The sequence below is a fragment of the Carya illinoinensis genome, chromosome 8, assembly GCF_018687715.1.
Source record: "Carya illinoinensis cultivar Pawnee chromosome 8, C.illinoinensisPawnee_v1, whole genome shotgun sequence".
In the NCBI taxonomy this organism is placed as follows: domain Eukaryota; kingdom Viridiplantae; phylum Streptophyta; class Magnoliopsida; order Fagales; family Juglandaceae; genus Carya; species Carya illinoinensis.
This window is the reverse complement of record NC_056759.1, coordinates 4,763,809-4,781,253: the sequence shown is the minus strand read 5'-3', so window position 1 is coordinate 4,781,253 and position 17,445 is coordinate 4,763,809. Positions and strand designations below refer to the sequence as shown.

The window sequence follows — 17,445 nt, the reverse complement described above, 5'->3', positions numbered from 1 at the left end:
ATTTTTATTACATTATTGTGTAATTTCACCGATAGCAACTGCACCGGCCATAATGAAATTCCCCGTGAGCTCTGATCGCTTTTAATTCCAAAATGCCAAGTAAGAGCTACCATCGCAAGAATAGTCTCTTTGCCGGTATGAAAGATTTTGGAGGTGAAGATGATGGATCGATTGGAGACATGGAGAGACAGACATGAATAAATTGGAACGGTGGTGACTTTAAAATCATTTTGGAGTCTTCCAGGAGAGAGAGAGAGAGAGAGGAGTTGAGACTTGCAGATTTGAAAGACAACGTGGAGTAATTTTTTGGGTGTTGGGAAACGAGAACGAGAAATTGACAAAAAACTATCACATGATTTCATTCCTTCATGGAAACAGAGACAGTTTATCTATTTTCAGAAAATCATATTTCTGCATTTGCAAATGATCTAAATGGAACTAACTAGCAGAATCAAACTAAAATATGCAGTAGAATCAAACACCAACGAAAACGTAGACATGGCCGTCACATCGCAGCTCAATCAATGAGAGAGAGCGCTACGTGAGCGTCAAGAAGAACGTGGAAAGAGATAGAACCAGCGCGACTTGAAGCACAACCTCCATCAAGCCACATAGCTTAATTCTCTTGGTTTTCAACCTCTCTCTCACTAATGCAATCTTCAGCTCTCCGATTTTTCTCCTCAGCATTTCATCTCCCTGCCAAAAATTCCAAATGGTGGAAAATTTAAGAAAATTCCGGGATCTGTAAGAGAGAGAGAGAGGGAGAGAGAGAGAGAGGTGACGTGGTGACCTCGAATCGGTCGTATTCCTCGCAATTCGTGCAGCGGTTTGGAAAGGATTTGATCTCAGATAGCAGGAGCGCAGCTTTAGCACAGCGAATCACTAATTTCGATTTCTCTGTGGCTTCCATACCCACGCCTTTCATTCTCATCCCTCTCTGTCTCTCTCTCTCTCTCTCTCTCAACGGTTATCGGGAGGAGCCGGATAATTAAACGAGAGGCTTGGGCATCAGGGGGCATGGGCTTAAAGATTAACCAAGTGGACCTTTTGTTGGATTTCTTGTTGGATTCGGGTTGTTTTTTGTAATTTTATTTTTTTAACAATTTTTTAAAATAAAAAAATATCAATATATTAATAATTACTTTCTTAATCAATAATAAATAAATAAATATATAAGTAATAAATGAGAAGGCATGCTAACATTATTCTTAGTTGAAACAGGTGAGTCGAGATTTTGGATCCATACAATATACACATGATAATGATAGTATTGAGGTTTGACAGTTGAGTTTTTGGATAGATGGCGGAAGTTGACATTTTAAATGGAAAATTTTTCTCTACACTACAGATTTTGTAAGAGAAAAAAATTAAAAAAATAGTATTGTGTATTGTGTGAGGACGATGAGAAAAATTTTTGTGGTCTGGTTAGAAGGCATGCAATGGGATCTTGACTAACTATCTTGTGAAATTGGCAGGGACAAATTTAGAGTGTTGTTGCTTAAGTTTTAGATGAATGATTAGTGTAGTTTTAGAGTATATAAGTTTCGTAAATTAATAAATAAATTTGAGATTCACATGAAATAATTATTTTTTAATAATAGACTCAATTTTTTATTTTCAAAATGAGTATACAATTAGCTTGTACAGCCTAAAATTAATGTATCTAATATTATTAAAAAAAAATAACAACTGTACTACTTCAAATATTTTATACCCCTTGCATATTGAATTTTACTATATTAATTCATGTGATGAGTAGGTACGTACATGAGTTGTATACGAAATCGTCCTAATTTATGTAGATCGTTTTTAACCACCCAAATAATTTAGTGGAGAAAATAGAGATGGCCGGACGCCTTTCCAAGATCTACCTAGCTATATATGCCAATAACTTAATGGGATATGAACTCTGATCAAGTCGGGAATATCAACCATATAATTAATAAAGAAAATTTTATGTATAGTCATTTTCGCGGACTCCTTTGTGCACTCCAGTGATATGATTGATTGCGTATTAAAAAAAAATAATCCAGCTAATCATATCAGTGGAGTTCATAGAAAGTACACAAAAATAACTATATGTAGCATTACTCGATTAATAAACATATGCTCTCTCTCTTGTGCCTTATTCAATCAGGCGAGGGATTAATTGTGGCTAGACATTCAGAATCCTCTTAAGATAGACATTGAGCATAAATCCAATCTCTTTCTGTCAGATGGATCAACTGTCAGTCCTGCTGCATGGGCAGTATATGTTGTGAATTTTAGAGAGAATTATTGATGACTTAATATGCCATATTGTGATAATTTCTTATTTTAATTTTTGATAAAAATAGCTACGCACGATGTGGGTAGTTGAAAGCACATTAATTTTCTGGTTGGGAAATAAATCTGAAAATAAATTTTTAGTTCACATAATAAATATATTATTTTCTCTTAAAGTTTTCAATATTTTATATATAAGTCTTGTCTTACATAAGTTCACATATCATACTTTTTTATTATTTTTAAATTATTTTTGAATTGATTATTCTTATATTAATTGAATTATTTTATTCATTATCTGTATCTTAAATATTTAATAAAAATAAAATAAAAAATAAAAAAAAGTGACGTGTGAGTTTATGTTTAAAATTTTTCTTCATATATTTGTTTCATATTTTGCCATCCACGTTGCATTACAACGCTCATGCAAAACTGGCGGCAAACGTTTACGAGCCAAAACCCATGCCCGAGGGTCTTTATTAAGCTCAACGTATATAGCAAGCGCCTTTCCAATATTCCAGCACAAGCTGAAACTGATACAGCAGAAATCCAAAACCCCTCTGCCTTCAGACCCAAAACCGCAAACTTTATACCCTCAAATCATCTTCTTCATTGCCAAGAAGCGCTCCAATCGGAGGCCCAATTGATCTTTTCTTGTTGCTGAGTGTGTAATATGCTTGTCAGCCGTATTCAGGTGTCCCCTCTCAGATGGGTCCCCAAGAATCATCAGAGACCACGGAGCTCGAATTGTGGGTGAGTCTGCTTTCGGAAACTCCGGTCGTCGACTGCGAGATCAATCCCCACATACGGGTATGGAGCCCAGGGTCTCACATAGACCCACCACCGCATTCACTGGCTTGCAACTGGTTGGTCTCATCGTTTCTTTCTTTTTGTCGGAATATCTTTCTTTATATTGTGCGCCTTTTCTCGTGCTTTGTTTCTTTATCTCGTATGTGAATCTGAATTACGTGCTTACGTTAATTAGCATATTCGTGTATGCGAAACTGTCCATTTGGTAGCTTAGAAAGAAATGGGAAGGGAAGCGAGAATTTTCGCCCTTATAAAGAGAAACGGTTTTAGCTTCTTGAACCCAACGGAATCTTGAAATCAAATGGAGAATTTAGGTTTCAACTTTCGATCTCTACGTTTTTTGGTTGATTTCATTTCCCGTAAGATGAGTAATCCCGTTTGGTTTTTTAGACTCAACGTAAATTCAATTTAATCTAATTTTAAGTTGACTTTAACGATCAAACACTTATTTTTAAATTGTTAAACTTATTTCAATTGAAATTTTTTTATATGTAGACCATAACTTTTTTAATTTAATATCTCTTTATATGTGAGATCAACAATTTTTTTGAATTTTTTATAAATATTTTATACTTATCTTAATATCTAAACTCATCTTAAGTAGGTTCTATAAAATTCATTTCACTTTTTCAACTCATTACTATTAATAAAGAACTCAACTCAGCTCATCATTCAAACGTAACATAAATCTTTGGGACGCTGAGCTCTGTTTAACATCTGAGAAAACTGTGAGAAAGAATTTTAAAAAAAATCAGCTGTCCCAATTTTTGGTTTCTTAAAAAATATAACGGAATATAATTTCCCGACCCTTTTAAGTTAGGCAATTGAACTTAGCTGAGGTGGGTTGAATTTTTCTTTCTTTCATTTTTCTTTTCTTTTCCAGTTAAAGCTACGAGGGAACACGAGTCTAGGCACTAGCCGAAGACATTCAACAAGAGTTTGTCGACAAAATTTTTTATTATTTTTCTTCCATTGTCTCTCATTAAGGTGTAGCATTACAAGGCACTGTGCACGAGAAATATGGAAGGCTGTTTTGAAGAACAAGAACCTTAAATGTTCTATACGGAGGTGGAATTTTTCCTAAGTCATTATAACGTGGTAATATAGCCATATATAAGGTTGACTCATAGTCTAATCCTAATATACGAAGGTAATATTATAAGGATCCTCATGGTTAAATTTCTTAATTCAATGAAAATATCAATTTTATAAGAACCTTAATTTGAAAAATATTGAATATGATAGTATTAATTTGAAAAATATAAACATACCTCCCTCCATTGTTGTTACTACAAGAAAAAATTTGATAATTTGATTTGATAGGATCCCCTTACAAATTATGTTACAGGCGAGAATTCTGCCCTTAGAGAGGATTCCCAGCCATCATGAAAAGCCGGTGTATTTTTGTCCCTCTATAACTCACATATCTTTAACTTTCGGTTAGTTTAAACCCATAATAATTTATAAGGTTGCATGGGTGTGCGAGACACCTTGTAGGATAATTATTACAGGGGTAATACTCTTCATCCTAATCATTGTTATCCTCAGTCACACATGTTGATGTGACAGATTTCAAGTAGGTGTCATTTAAGTGGTTGACAGAAGAGGCCATTTGAAATATGACACATCAGGGACTGGGAATGACAAGGATTAAGATGAAGAATAGCATTCCTCTTATTGCACTCATACCAGTAGTACGGCGATAGTGGATATATCATCTTTCTTTCAGCCCTGCTTAAGTTCTGCAGTGAGTTTTAGTTAGTTAATTCTAGTATCTAATTTGGCAGTGCGAACTTTATTTTTCTGTTCTTATGTTTTTGAGTTTACATTTTTGGGCCCAGGAGCCGTGGTGTTTACATGTAAGGTTAATATCTTTATTTTTCCATGAAAAGGTGTATCCACTTTCCAAAAATCCTTAATAGTGGGGTTCCTTCTCGATGGTTGATGGAACAGTAAATTTAACATTCACCAAATCCCCCTCGAATTTTCAATTTTAATTAAATATGGCAACAATAAATCACACACACGAGCGCATATGAACTTCAGCTACACGCTGAAAATAAAATCTGATTTGTGTATTGCCTGTTAAGGGAAAAAAACTGAGAGAGATAATTTAATGCATCGTAATTGGCAGTCTTTGCTTTACTGTCCAGTGTTCAATTAGCATTTATTTACCAAATTTAATTAATTATACTGAAATCTTATCTTTGAAGGTAGTGTGTGTGTGTGTTCACAAACCTGTGTTGATCCTGAACATTGTTTCAAAAAGAGGTGGTATTCTCTGATCATGCAGTGCAATCGGTTTTTCTTTCACTACTTGAAAGACATAGTGGCTTTTAGCTAATGTTGAGCTTCTGAAACTTCTGTAATAAATCGTCTTATCTAGGTACCGAGAACAGTTTACTTGTTCTGTCCACCATGGTAAGTTGAGTACCTTTCAGTGCATGTCCTGTGTCGAATTGGATTTACCTCCCAAGGAGAGTTATCATTGCTCTGCAAGTTGCTTCTTAGATTCATGGAAAATACATACGGTCCGTCATCATGATGCAGCTGAAGCTGTCTGTAGGAATTTAACTGGCAATAAGCAATCAGTTAGAAAACTCAGGAGTTCTGGTTCTTGGCCTGCCTTCGGTGATGCCTCATTACTTCATCAGAGTGCAACGGTGGTAGTACGAGAAGGCAAAGAATGGATTAAGGTGGGCTCCTCAAAAGCTTATGTACCCACAATGGATGATGTTGGTTTGAGATTGAGGCTGGAATCTGCAGCTGTAGACTGTTCACAGGGTATTCATTTGTCTCCGGTTAATATAACAGTGACTGATCCTGTGATTACTCCTCCGTCTACTTCTCATCGTCATATGGTCCAAATTAGACATATGCAGAAATCTTCTGATGATGTAGTTTTTACTGTGCTATCCTATAATGTCCTTTCTGATATGTATGCTATCAGAGGGATCTATGATTACTGCCCAGCATGGGCTCTTTTATGGGAATACCGTCGACAGAATTTGCTCCGTGAGATTATTGAGTATGGTGCAGATATCCTTTGTCTTCAGGAGGTTTTCTTTTCACATTTATCTGCGTATTTTTCCTGGAATATTTAGTATGAATGTTGGTCCTAGTCGTGCCTGGTAGCTTATTATTGTTTTTAGCTCATATATTGTTCCTTCTTTGTGGGCAGGTGCAGAGTGATCATTTCGAAAATTTCTTTGAGCCTCAGCTGGCAAAATGTGGGTACTCAGCTGTGTACAAGAGAAAGACCCAAGGGGTATGGTTGAGACCTTACTGAATATAGTCAGTTATTTGTTAAAATCCACCTCTCTTCCATGGAGTTCCTAAAATGCTTTTGCCACACATGTGGTACCTTTGTATTTAACATACACCCATCAGGAGGGATGGGCGTGACAGATGGAGACCTGCATATGGGGTGGAGCTGCAGGTCTCCACCAGTTTGCACCCTCCATCCTTTACCCCGAGTGTATTTGAGACTAATGCAATGGTTTGTAATCTGAAAAAAACCTAAGGATTATTGTTTCTATAGTTTTTCCTTGTTCTTAACATCTATATTAGATGTAAATCAAAGACGAACAGAATAAAAGTGCTCTTTCTTTTTATATGATTAGTGAGATTACTTATAGGATGAAAGAAATTGAAAAATTGCAACAAAACATTGAAAATTTAAATAAATATTATTTATTAATTGCATTCCTACAATCAACACTTATATGTATATTAATATATGTTGGAGAACTTTATATAAAGCTCTGAAATTTGGGAACTTTTGGAAAAATTTAAATTGTGAGAGTAAGATTAATCGATAACTACCTGGAGACGTGTTCTTTGGTCCTTGTTAATTGCTTTACTTGACATTGTATTTTGCAGTTGAGTGTCCGGTCTTGTAGCTGCATGAGTTTGTTAGATTGATACTGACTGATGCTATGGTTTGTATACATCAGATTATGAAGAACTGTCTCTTTGTCTGATCTTAAGCATATTTAATTCATGGAATTTGCTACTACCTATTCTATCTTGACCTAATCTAATCATATGTTTAGCTACTTCCAGTCATGATCTTGCTTTCAGCCACTCAAAAATTGTGGCTTAGCTTTACATATATGGCACTTCAATTCTCAGCGGATTACAGAACCATGATTCTTTTATATGTATATATAAAATAGCAATTCTTTAAAAAAGTGCAAAAAGGGTGCCAACCTAGTAAATATACAAGGTAACAAAGGAGGAGAAAAAAACTGTTTCCTGGATTTTGAAAATCTAAGAAATCAAGCAGCAAGATAAAAGCACTGCAATCCATTGCAGCCATCCAGTCCAAAAGCAACCCAAAACCACTGGCTCCTAATTCAACATTGACATTTCTCAATCCTCAAAAGCATGGCCATTTCTCTCTCGCCATAAAGGCCACATGGTCAGACTGCTGTCTCTGTCATTGTCATTGTTGATCACTTCTGTGTGAACGAGACGCATCTTCTATTTCTGTGCTTTCTTTACTATAGGGAACTACCGCACTACTTATCAGATTAAAAAAACAGCCACCTTAAATTTTCTGTTTCTTTGTATGTTTGCTTTGTTTTGTGATTGAACTATGCTTTGATATTTTTGACAACAATACACATCAGCATTATCTCTTCTAGATCAAGGATTTTTATGTTTCATGAATCAAATCAAAGAATAATAAGAAATATATATAGTTTCTTTTGTGTATAAATTTTCAAACATGCTACTTACCTCCTTTGACTAGATTTTTAAAACTTTGGCAAATTTGTGGCCCCTCAACTTGAATGATGATAAAATCCTAGGTCTGTCAAATATTTCTGTATGTTTTGCCACATATCCCTTCTTGTAGTTGAAGTGCTTTCTTATCCATGGGACTTAATGACTTGTTACTCACTTACCCTATCATTTGGTATGTAGAAAACCAATTTTTTGATATCTTACAGGTTTATACAGCCAACAAGTATGTAAGTGATGGGTGTGCAACATTCTACCGCAGGGATCTATTCCAAGCAATTAAGAAATATGAGGTGAGCAAAATATGATCAGTTGAATAACAAAATATGTCCATTTGAAAGGGTAAATGACTTGGAGGTATTTTTGTGTAGATTGAGTTTGAAAAAACAGCATTGTCAGTGGTTGAAGCTTTGAAGCCTGAACTCAGAAATTCTGCCCGCTTCCGCCTGGTGAAGGTGTTTATTTATTACATAGTCCTCCTTGTGCTGTATATGTATGTCATTCTTGCTTCTCCATCATCTGTTTATCATTTCACCTTTTTTATTCTATTTGGTTTTGCAGAGCAATATTGCACTTGTCGTTGTATTAGAGAAAATGCAAAATGGCAGCACCACTGATGCCATTCAAACTCGCATTTGTGTGGTACTGTATTTCAACTCTAACAGTTTTGTATTGCTAATTCGGGGAATTTATGCATACTCAGGCCTTTTATCATCAGGCAAACACCCACATACATGCAAATCCAAAACATCCAGATGTAAAATTATTTCAGGTACAGTTTAATGTGTGCATAGATGTTCTCAATAAATTTTCATTTTAAGCAAATTATACGGGTTTGACTGTTTCTTCTTTTCTGACCCAAGGTTGCAAACCTTGTAAATGGACTTGAGAAAATTGCCCGGTCACAAATTCCTCTACTATTGTGTGGGGACATCAACTCTCTTCCTCAAAGGTTAGTCTTTTGTTTCTGGCAAAGTGGCTCGCATTGAGAAGACAAACAAGCTTGTATAGGTAAGCAACATAAAAGTGGGAGGAAATAAGTTCTTGGTCACCCGTAGTGGTTTTGCATCTTGTTATCTTATGTCACTGATCTAATCTGCTTTGATTTGCCAATCTTTATTTTTTTCATGGTCACTGATTTTCCTTTGATTGATGAACTTAATAAACAGAGGAAATATAATCAATGAAGGAAAATATAGGAAGGAAGCGTATTTAATTTAATTTTCTTTGAACCTTTTTTAGGCTAAAAAGTGAACCCTATTTGTTTAACATTTTACCTTTTCCTCTAATTTTATTTACTTGTTTATCCTGATTATTGACTTGGGAAGGACCAAGTATGTTTGACTAGTTTTGTATTTGTTTTTTGTTTTATAGAAACTAATACTAAAATCTCCCTTCATCTGTAAGCCAGCCTATAATATTAAACTAGATGCAGGCTTTGCATGCGTAAAACCAAAGTTGGCAAACTGGAGAGTACCAAGAGTTGAACCAAGGATCTTATAAACAACTTCTCTCTAATAACATGTTCTTCTAGCACTTCCCAAGGTTTAAGACTAATGATGTGTATCATGCTCACAAATGCACTATCAATGACATTGCAGTGATCCTCATACCTTTATAGTCAGTGGCAGAATTAACCGTAATCATGAAAGGGTGGATGATTCATTGGGTATATATCAGTATCTCAAGCTTTATCATTCATTGTGTCTGGTAAGGCAATTGCTTTTCCTATGATAATTTAGTACGTACTGTATTATGGTTGTTATTGGTTACTTTCATGCATAATACAGTAGTACTATCATTGTTGGATCGTGACTTTAATTATTATGTCACTAATGCATGAAAAGGTTCTATTCCAGTTAAGTGCATATGCATCCTCCTCTCAAGCAGATCTTGGAACCAAGGAGCCGGTATTCACTCACGTTACACGAGATTTCCGTGGAACCATAGATTACATATTCTACACAGGTATTTTATGTCTTGAGTTGTTACCCTAATTTTGTTTTTAATACTGGTGAAAGGGCTTTTGCAGTAGGATGATTTTAGTATCTTGTCAAGATTTCTTGTGATTCCTTTAACAAATTTAATATCTTTTTGCATGTTTTTACATGTCAAAAACATTGCATTTAAACCTTTAGCTTGGAATGCATTAGATGCTGAAGAAAATGAAAAAAACATGTCATTCCATTTATATATTATGTAATGCTTGCAATAAGTCTTTTCATTTTGCATTGGTCCCGTTTCAGATAATCCAAAAAGTAAATAATAATAGTGATGATGATGATAAAGAAAAAAGATCCTGAATGATTCTGAAACAATTATTGTAAAGATGAATCTGTGCATACAAATCTTAAACTGAATAATACTATCCTCCCAGCTTGTTATCATAATGCCTTAATGCTAGCATTTCTTTGTCCATGTTATCTGGGACGTTGAGTTGTTGACTCATTAGGCATGTTGTTTGGCTTTTTTGCAATGCTGAAGATGCAAAAGAGAGGTTGCCATCCCTTCATATCTGAAGTATTTTCGGTTTAATTCTGTTGACTTCGAACTTTGAGACAGATTGCTTTGCTTTCTTTCTATGATTTCATGATATTCTGATCTTCGAGTTATTCTGAATAGTTTTGCCACTAACTTCCTACTTTACTTCCAATCAGCGAAGGATATGATTCTTGAAGGTTTGTTGGAATTTCCGTACCTTGAAAACACTGATCCTAGCCTTCCATCACCTGTTTGGTCATCAGATCATATTGCTCTTATGGCAAGATTCAGACTCAAACGACCTTCCCTCAGGAGACCAGACGCGCTACCTCTTCCTCTAAACCCGTGGCAGTAAGCGGTAGTACTACATTGGCAGATCGAGTAGTTCGTTAGGCCTGGGAGTTATATAAAGCAGAATGTAAATGCGGTTCTGTCTAAACAATCTTTATGGTTGGTCCATTTTTTGAAGTTTCATCATATGATAAACTTTGGTATATAATTACTGAAAAATGGTGATAATTCCCATACAACTCTGTTCCTGTGTCGCATGTGACCTGACTTTGTGTTGGTTTTTGCAAAGATGTGTGATAATTCCTTAGTGCTCACGTGATGGTTGTTAGGGGTTAACTATTATGTCTTTCCCCCCATTTGCATACTCTGCCAGTTTTTCTTTTTTATTTTATTTATTTGGCCACGTCGAGCACATCAACAAATTAATACCAAATCATGTCCAAGCCACGAAACCCCCATGCATATAATTTCTCTCTGTCTCATGACGTAGGGCTGTTCATTCGGACCGGATTTTATCTGGCCAGCTTGGAATCTGGTTATACCGGATTTTAGTTTTGGTTTACGGCTCAAGTCAAATTCGGGCTGGCATCCAGATTTAAAAAATCGGATTAATCTGGTCTGGGGGACCCGGGTTTTATAAACTAAAAAAAAAAAAAAAACCCTACTTCTAGTTCTAGCACCGCCCCCTTTTGATTTCCCTCTCTCTCTCTCTCTCTCTCTCTCTCTCTCTCTCATCCCTTCAAGCGCTAGCGCTTTTGTTTTGTCTGGAACCTGAATTTGATCGCGCGGCTCACCGATCATCTCCTTTTGATCGCACGGTTCACCAAACGGTGGAAGTGCTTTCGGATCCAAGGGATTATAATGTATTTTCGTTTGAATATGTTTTCTTTCTTCCCTCTGTTGTGTTCTCTATTTGTTGATTTTGAATGTTTGGAATATTGGAAGAATGGGTTTAGATAGGGCTGAGAATCGGACGGTCCAGACTGGATAAACCGACCGGACCGGTCCTATTTGGACCGGACCGAATTGAGACCGGTCCGGTCCGGGGGTTTTTCACCTCGGACTGGACCGGACCGAATAGAAAATTAAAAAAAAAATATTATTTATATATATTATATATATAATAGTTGTATATAATTAATTATATAATTATATATAGTATAAAAAAATATTAATAGTCTAATATAGATTATAGTTATACTTATACTAATATAGTTATACTAAATCACTATAACTAATACTTTAACAATAGCTATAGTGACCTATACTAATAGTCTACTATTAATACTAATATACTATTATATAATTTATATAGTTATACTAAAACACTGATTCACCATAACTAATATTATTAATATATAGCTATATTAATGGTTTAATACTATTATAATTTATATAGTTATACTAATTATAATAAGTTAATAACTAGTCTAAAAAAAAGTTAATAATTAAATCACTAGAAATATAACTATATATATTTAGTATGAATGTATTATTATATTATTTAATATATAACTATAATATATAGTACTAGTATATATTAATATATTATAAGAGTTATAGTATAAATATAATATATAAATTATAATATACTAAATCACCATAACAATATAACTGATACTAATATATAGTTATACTAATAGTCTACTTTATATAGTTATACTAATCACTATAATTAAAACTAATATATAGCTATACAATATACTTATATAGTTGTACTAATACTATTAGTCTATTATATAGTCTAAGACTCAATTCTAATATAGGCTATATAGTTATAACTAATACTAATATTTATATTAATACTAATAATGTAGAATATAGTTATACTAACTAACTGATTCAACATAACTAATATTATTAATATAATATAATCAAATTGAATTACTAATAGTCTAATACTAATACAATTATATAGTTATACTAATCATAAATTCATAATAACTAAATTATTATAAGTCTATAACTATATATATTTAGTATCAATGTATTACTATAGTCTTTAATGTATACCTATTAATTATAATATATAGTACTAGTATAACCGATCAAAAAAATATATATAGTACTAGTATATATATTAATGTATTAACATATTATAAAAGTTATAGTATAAATTATAATATATCATATATTTGTAAATTTATAATAGTATTAGTATAGTTAGCTTAATATGTAATATGTTAGTATTAAATCACTATAACTACATAGAATATTAGTAATAAGAGTATTACTATTATTTAATATAGTATTACATATAGTATTACTTCATTACATATAGTTATTAGTTATAGTATTAGTACTAGTATAGTTATTAGTACTAGTAGACTAATAGTATTAGCGTATTACTAATATATATAATAGTATACTATATATATATTAAATATATCACAATATAATTACATAAGTATTAAACAAAATGTCATTAGATTAAAAAAAATAAAAAATAAAAAGTCAACCGTGGACCGAATGGACCGACCGAACCAGACCGAACCGATCCTGAGGGAGTTCGGTCCGGTTCAGGGTGGGAAAACCCTGGACCGAATAGGTCCAATCTGATCCATAAAACCTCTCCGGACCGGACCGAACTCACCCCTAAGTTTAGATATGAAGAATGAGTTTGTTGCTATTTACATAAGAGAGCCTAAGAAACAAATTGTAGAAGCTGGAGACACATGGCTACCAAGTAAAACTCTAAAATGGGAGATGTTTTGGGGCATGGGTCTTCCTCGTAATTATGTTTTGACCCTTATTGCAGATTTCCCCGAGTATTTTCAGGTTTGCGAGATCAAGGACGAATTGAATGGTGAGCAAGTGCTTGCCTTATAAGTGCTTGTTTCTTGGAGGGACGAACTGGCTATATATATCTACCATATATATAGACCCATGTCCCATATCAATCTATCTAACAAATTTCAGAAGTATGTTGAGTATGTTGAATATGTTTCAAAAGTATGGCAATATTCTTTACTTCATTTGGGATATGCATGCAGTGCCTAATTTCTTAGCAATATTTAATGAAATTTTGAAGTTGCGGGTACTTATCTGTTGAAAATAATTTGTGCGGAAGAACAAGTATATATGCATGGATGGCTATGTTTTAAGGAAAATCTGAAGGAAGTGATACAGATTATGATGTGAACAGCTTGTATGTAACACCTAATCATTATGAGCTTGATCTTGAGTAAAACTGCTCAAAAAGTGTGGACATTATGATTGGTGTAATTACCAGTCTTAAGTAAATTAATGATCTTCGATATGGTTGACGTACATGCAATATTTATAAATATCATAATAATGCTTTATTGATCTATACCTAATCATCATGATTAATTATATCCCAAGCAAGTGTTACATTCAAGCACACATCATTTTACTGTTATTTGATTCCTTGCTTCTATTTTCTATGTGCATCAAGATATGACACCAAGCAGATCGAAAGTTGGTTTGTAGAAATTGCATTTTGCCATGCTTTGCTAAATTTTTTGGGATCTGCTATTTGTTGAGAAGATGGCTTCGATTTTCCTTTTTGAAATTTTAAGGCCAACAAGATGCCTCATCCAAAGGGGGGTAATTTTTTCACCTGCCCAATCCTTTTACTAAAAACATACAAGATGAAATAAATTCCTCATCAAATTATTTGCCATAACTTGTTTTGCATTAAATACTGACAATTTCTGGAGACATATTTTTGAATTTTTAAGGTGAATATTCGCTCTTACTTAACCATTACCTAAGTCCCAAGAAACTGTGTCTGTAATAGGGACAACTAAAGTTTTAGCAATGCATGCACATGCACCAACACACAATGATAACAAAATGTGTTGCAAATTCAGCCCTTGTGAACAATAGGTAACTCTGGCCCTTTTTAGTTCATGTATATACCTTCTCAAATGAAACACTAGACTGTCTTGGCCTGCTTTAGTTGGCTTCAGTTACAAAGTTGTTAATCCACTTAAAATCAATTGATATTAAGAAAGACACACCCCTAAGTGTTCAATGACATGTTTTTAGACGGTCGTGACTTATGGCTTATTCCAAATGTCAAAGTACTATCAGTTGTTAATCAGCTTAGATAAATGACATGTATAGTGTGTTATACTATAGTCTTTTAAGTCTTTCTTTTTTCAATAAGATACAATTTTCTTACAAGCATGGAACCTCGATCAAGTTTTTCTAGAATGACCAAAGTTTATTTTTTCATTTTATATAAGAGTAATGCTGAGATTTTAGTCCATTTTTCTTTAGCCTTTTCATAACTTGCTTAATTATTAATTAGCAAGAGCAGTTCTTGTTAAGTTGAGAAATCTGAAATTTAGTTTCATGTGATGTTCATTAGATGAGTCGATATTTTGACTATGAAGATCCAAATGGAGCAATGAAGGAGATTTGAATCTGGCAGAGTAGTGCAAAAGCTCTTTCTGACTGAACTAATGATAATATAATGGCTTGTAATTTTATATTTTGTAATGTAATTAAATACCAAATAATGTAATATGAAGTAGGTTGTATTATGTGATGCATGCATTTTATATTATAAATACTGAATTTCTATTTTTTAGATGCATTTAGTTAAAAAGATAATTAGTTTTATATATCAAAAAAAATATGTTTCTCAAATGTAATAGAATATAGGTTTTAGTTTTTTTAAAAAACAATTGCTTTACAATATCTTTTTCTGGAAAAAAATTTAATAGTATAACCTTTGTTATATATATATATATATATATATATATGTAAAAAAAAAAAAAAAAAAACAACCCAGATACAGCCCGGAACCCAAATTTTTGGGTTATAAAAATCGGGATTCATCTGGGTTTTGGCTTAGGTTATAGCCCGGGTATATCCGAGCTGAAACTCACCCCGAATTTGGAATCCAGATTCCGAACCGGATATATCCGGATATCCGACCTAAAGCCTAGATGAACAGTGCTATCAAAACGTATCTAAGGAGTACTGTGCTCTGTATTGGAATAGCTTCCAATTATATGAAATCAGAGAGAGAGAGAGTGGATTCCCTTTTCTTACGATCATATATATATCAACTAATTATTATTATTATTATTTTTAAAGGACTAATTATTTGATATTTACAAGAATTTAAGTTACGCCTAAATTATTGAGAGTAAAGAGGATAGATACCCTTTGTTCTAGTTTGGTTCATTTAACGAATGAAACTGAATTCGAGTCAATAACACATTCATCTTCCTGTACGGGGTTGGCTAATTTTCTCTAAAATAAATGTGTATATATATATATATATACTGTACGTATGCGGCGGATCATTTTGATGATGGTGTTCGGACCGAGTGGTTGTCTATATTCTCAACCTGTGGGAGAACTTCTTCAACTTTTTACCATCCTAAGTACAGGAACGGGGACACTGCTATTTAGCCGCGGGTCGTCACCTTCTACCAGACAAGATCATGCATTAGACAAACTTCGGGCAATAAAAAGTTAAAAACAGTCGTATACTCATACTATTTTTACAACTCTGTCTCTCTCTCTCTCTCTCTCTCTGAATCTCAGAACTCTTTTCTGTTCAATCGTAGAGCTAGGCGGAAAAACTAAAGCCAGCAAATTAAAGCCTCTTAAGCCAGCAAGATACTTCGCTTTAAAAGATAGATTCAATTGTACGTAAACATACGTGAGTTGAGCAGATCCCAAACACTACAAACTAAAACTTTTTGCTTAATTTTACTAGCACAAGAGAGTAGTACACCTTCTCTTGAATAGGGTTGGAGGGCTCTGATCTGGTGGGTGCATGAATTTGCAGTTAGGACAAGCAGGAGATGACTTGCACAGCATGACCAACATGTGACAGTGTGTGCACACAGTTGCTACCATCTCTTGGCGATCCCCTTCGAGCGTCAACCACGATGGACTCTGCACGGTGGTGCAGCCACTGCCTTCCGAGTTTTTCTCTTGTCTGCTGAATTCCATAGACATACGATGGTCATTTGAACCACGTGCGGGCCTACCTGAAGTAGGCTTGGTGAAATTGTCGTCCGCTTGGCTTTTTCTGAGTGATTCGCATGGTAGGGTCAGTTGGAGGTCTAAGCTCATATGCTCATGATCACGATCATCATCCGGAGTAGCTGGCTCAGGGCTCCTCCTTGGATCCCTAGATGTCCTCTTCTGGGTCCTTGTGTTATAGAAGTGTATCTGACCTGACTGCATACACCAAGAATGGCAGTACTTTGGTTAAGTTATTTCGAATTATCTATCTGCTATTCTGGCTTGAGAACAATACCCAGAAAGCTGGTTTAGACTCATGGTAGAGGAGTATCAGTCTTGCAATATTATTGTTGTAATTGAATGATCAATTAACAAGCTTGCATTGGGGTATACCTGGATATCAAGGCATTGTTGCCATTCTAGAGGTAATGGAGTCTCGAGGTGTAGCTCGATATCGAGTATGGATGTTGTGCTTTCCATTTTTGATTGCTTCTCGAAAATCTGTTCGGCTTTTGAACCTTCCAACTTTCTCTTCTTTGATAAATTCTCCAACTCCGGGATTGCCTTTCTTGGATTTGGAGAAAGGGCTGGTTGCAAGGAAACCATCGCTTCACTCCAAAGACCTCTCTCTCTCTCTCTCTCTCTCTCTCTCTCTCTCTCTCTCTCTCTCTCTCTCTCTCTCTCTCTCTCTCACAGACTAGTAGTGATGAAACGGTGAAAATGTTTTGCTAGTTATATAGGCTGAGTTCAACTATAACTGCGGGACAGAATCTAATATTGGAGCAAACTTTGAATGTAGGACTAGAAGGGCTTGTCCTCCCTATGCATGACGTGCTTGCTTGTTGGCTCTTCTTCAATGACTTGGCAGCTCCTAGCCTACTCTTAAATTTTAGG

The 17,445-nt window shown here is 34.5% G+C and overlaps 2 protein-coding genes and 1 long non-coding RNA gene across 3 annotated transcripts; 1 reads left to right on the top strand and 2 right to left on the bottom strand.

Moving 5' to 3' along the window:
• Positions 1-339: 339 nt before the first annotated feature.
• On the bottom strand, positions 340-1,029 carry LOC122319252. The gene is made up of 2 exons (XR_006245042.1): positions 791-1,029; positions 340-696 (listed from the first exon to the last, which is right to left on the bottom strand). It is a non-coding gene; the product is annotated as an uncharacterized LOC122319252 (long non-coding RNA).
• A 1,683-nt stretch (positions 1,030-2,712) lies between these two features.
• On the top strand, positions 2,713-10,900 carry LOC122318329 (carbon catabolite repressor protein 4 homolog 1-like). The gene is made up of 11 exons (XM_043135578.1): positions 2,713-3,131; positions 5,462-6,134; positions 6,257-6,343; positions 8,031-8,114; positions 8,193-8,276; positions 8,383-8,463; positions 8,540-8,593; positions 8,685-8,773; positions 9,423-9,531; positions 9,681-9,789; positions 10,479-10,900. The coding sequence occupies exons 1-11, from the start codon at positions 2,974-2,976 to the stop codon at positions 10,655-10,657; spliced, it is 1,707 nt and encodes a 568-aa protein (XP_042991512.1). The 5' UTR covers positions 2,713-2,973; the 3' UTR covers positions 10,658-10,900.
• Positions 10,901-16,043: 5,143 nt separating this feature from the next.
• LOC122318131 lies at positions 16,044-17,243 on the bottom strand. Its single transcript, XM_043135302.1, has 2 exons — positions 16,945-17,243; positions 16,044-16,767 (listed from the first exon to the last, which is right to left on the bottom strand). Exons 1-2 carry the CDS (start codon positions 17,155-17,157, stop codon positions 16,294-16,296), a joined length of 687 nt encoding a protein of 228 aa, XP_042991236.1. The 5' UTR covers positions 17,158-17,243; the 3' UTR covers positions 16,044-16,293.
• Between the last annotated feature and the right edge of the window lie 202 nt (positions 17,244-17,445).

Excerpts from the sequence above, each read along its gene's own strand:
- LOC122318329 (XM_043135578.1), top strand. The coding sequence starts at position 2,974 with ATGGGTCCCCAAGAATCATCAGAGACCACGGAGCTCGAATTGTGGGTG. Across the intron at positions 3,132-5,461 it reads CATTCACTGGCTTGCAACTG|GTACCGAGAACAGTTTACTT; the intron begins GTTGGTCTCATC and ends CGTCTTATCTAG. Across the intron at positions 9,532-9,680 it reads TTTATCATTCATTGTGTCTG|TTAAGTGCATATGCATCCTC; the intron begins GTAAGGCAATTG and ends GTTCTATTCCAG.
- LOC122318131 (XM_043135302.1), bottom strand. The coding sequence starts at position 17,157 with ATGGTTTCCTTGCAACCAGCCCTTTCTCCAAATCCAAGAAAGGCAATC. Across the intron at positions 16,768-16,944 it reads AACAATGCCTTGATATCCAG|TCAGGTCAGATACACTTCTA; the intron begins GTATACCCCAAT and ends TGGTGTATGCAG.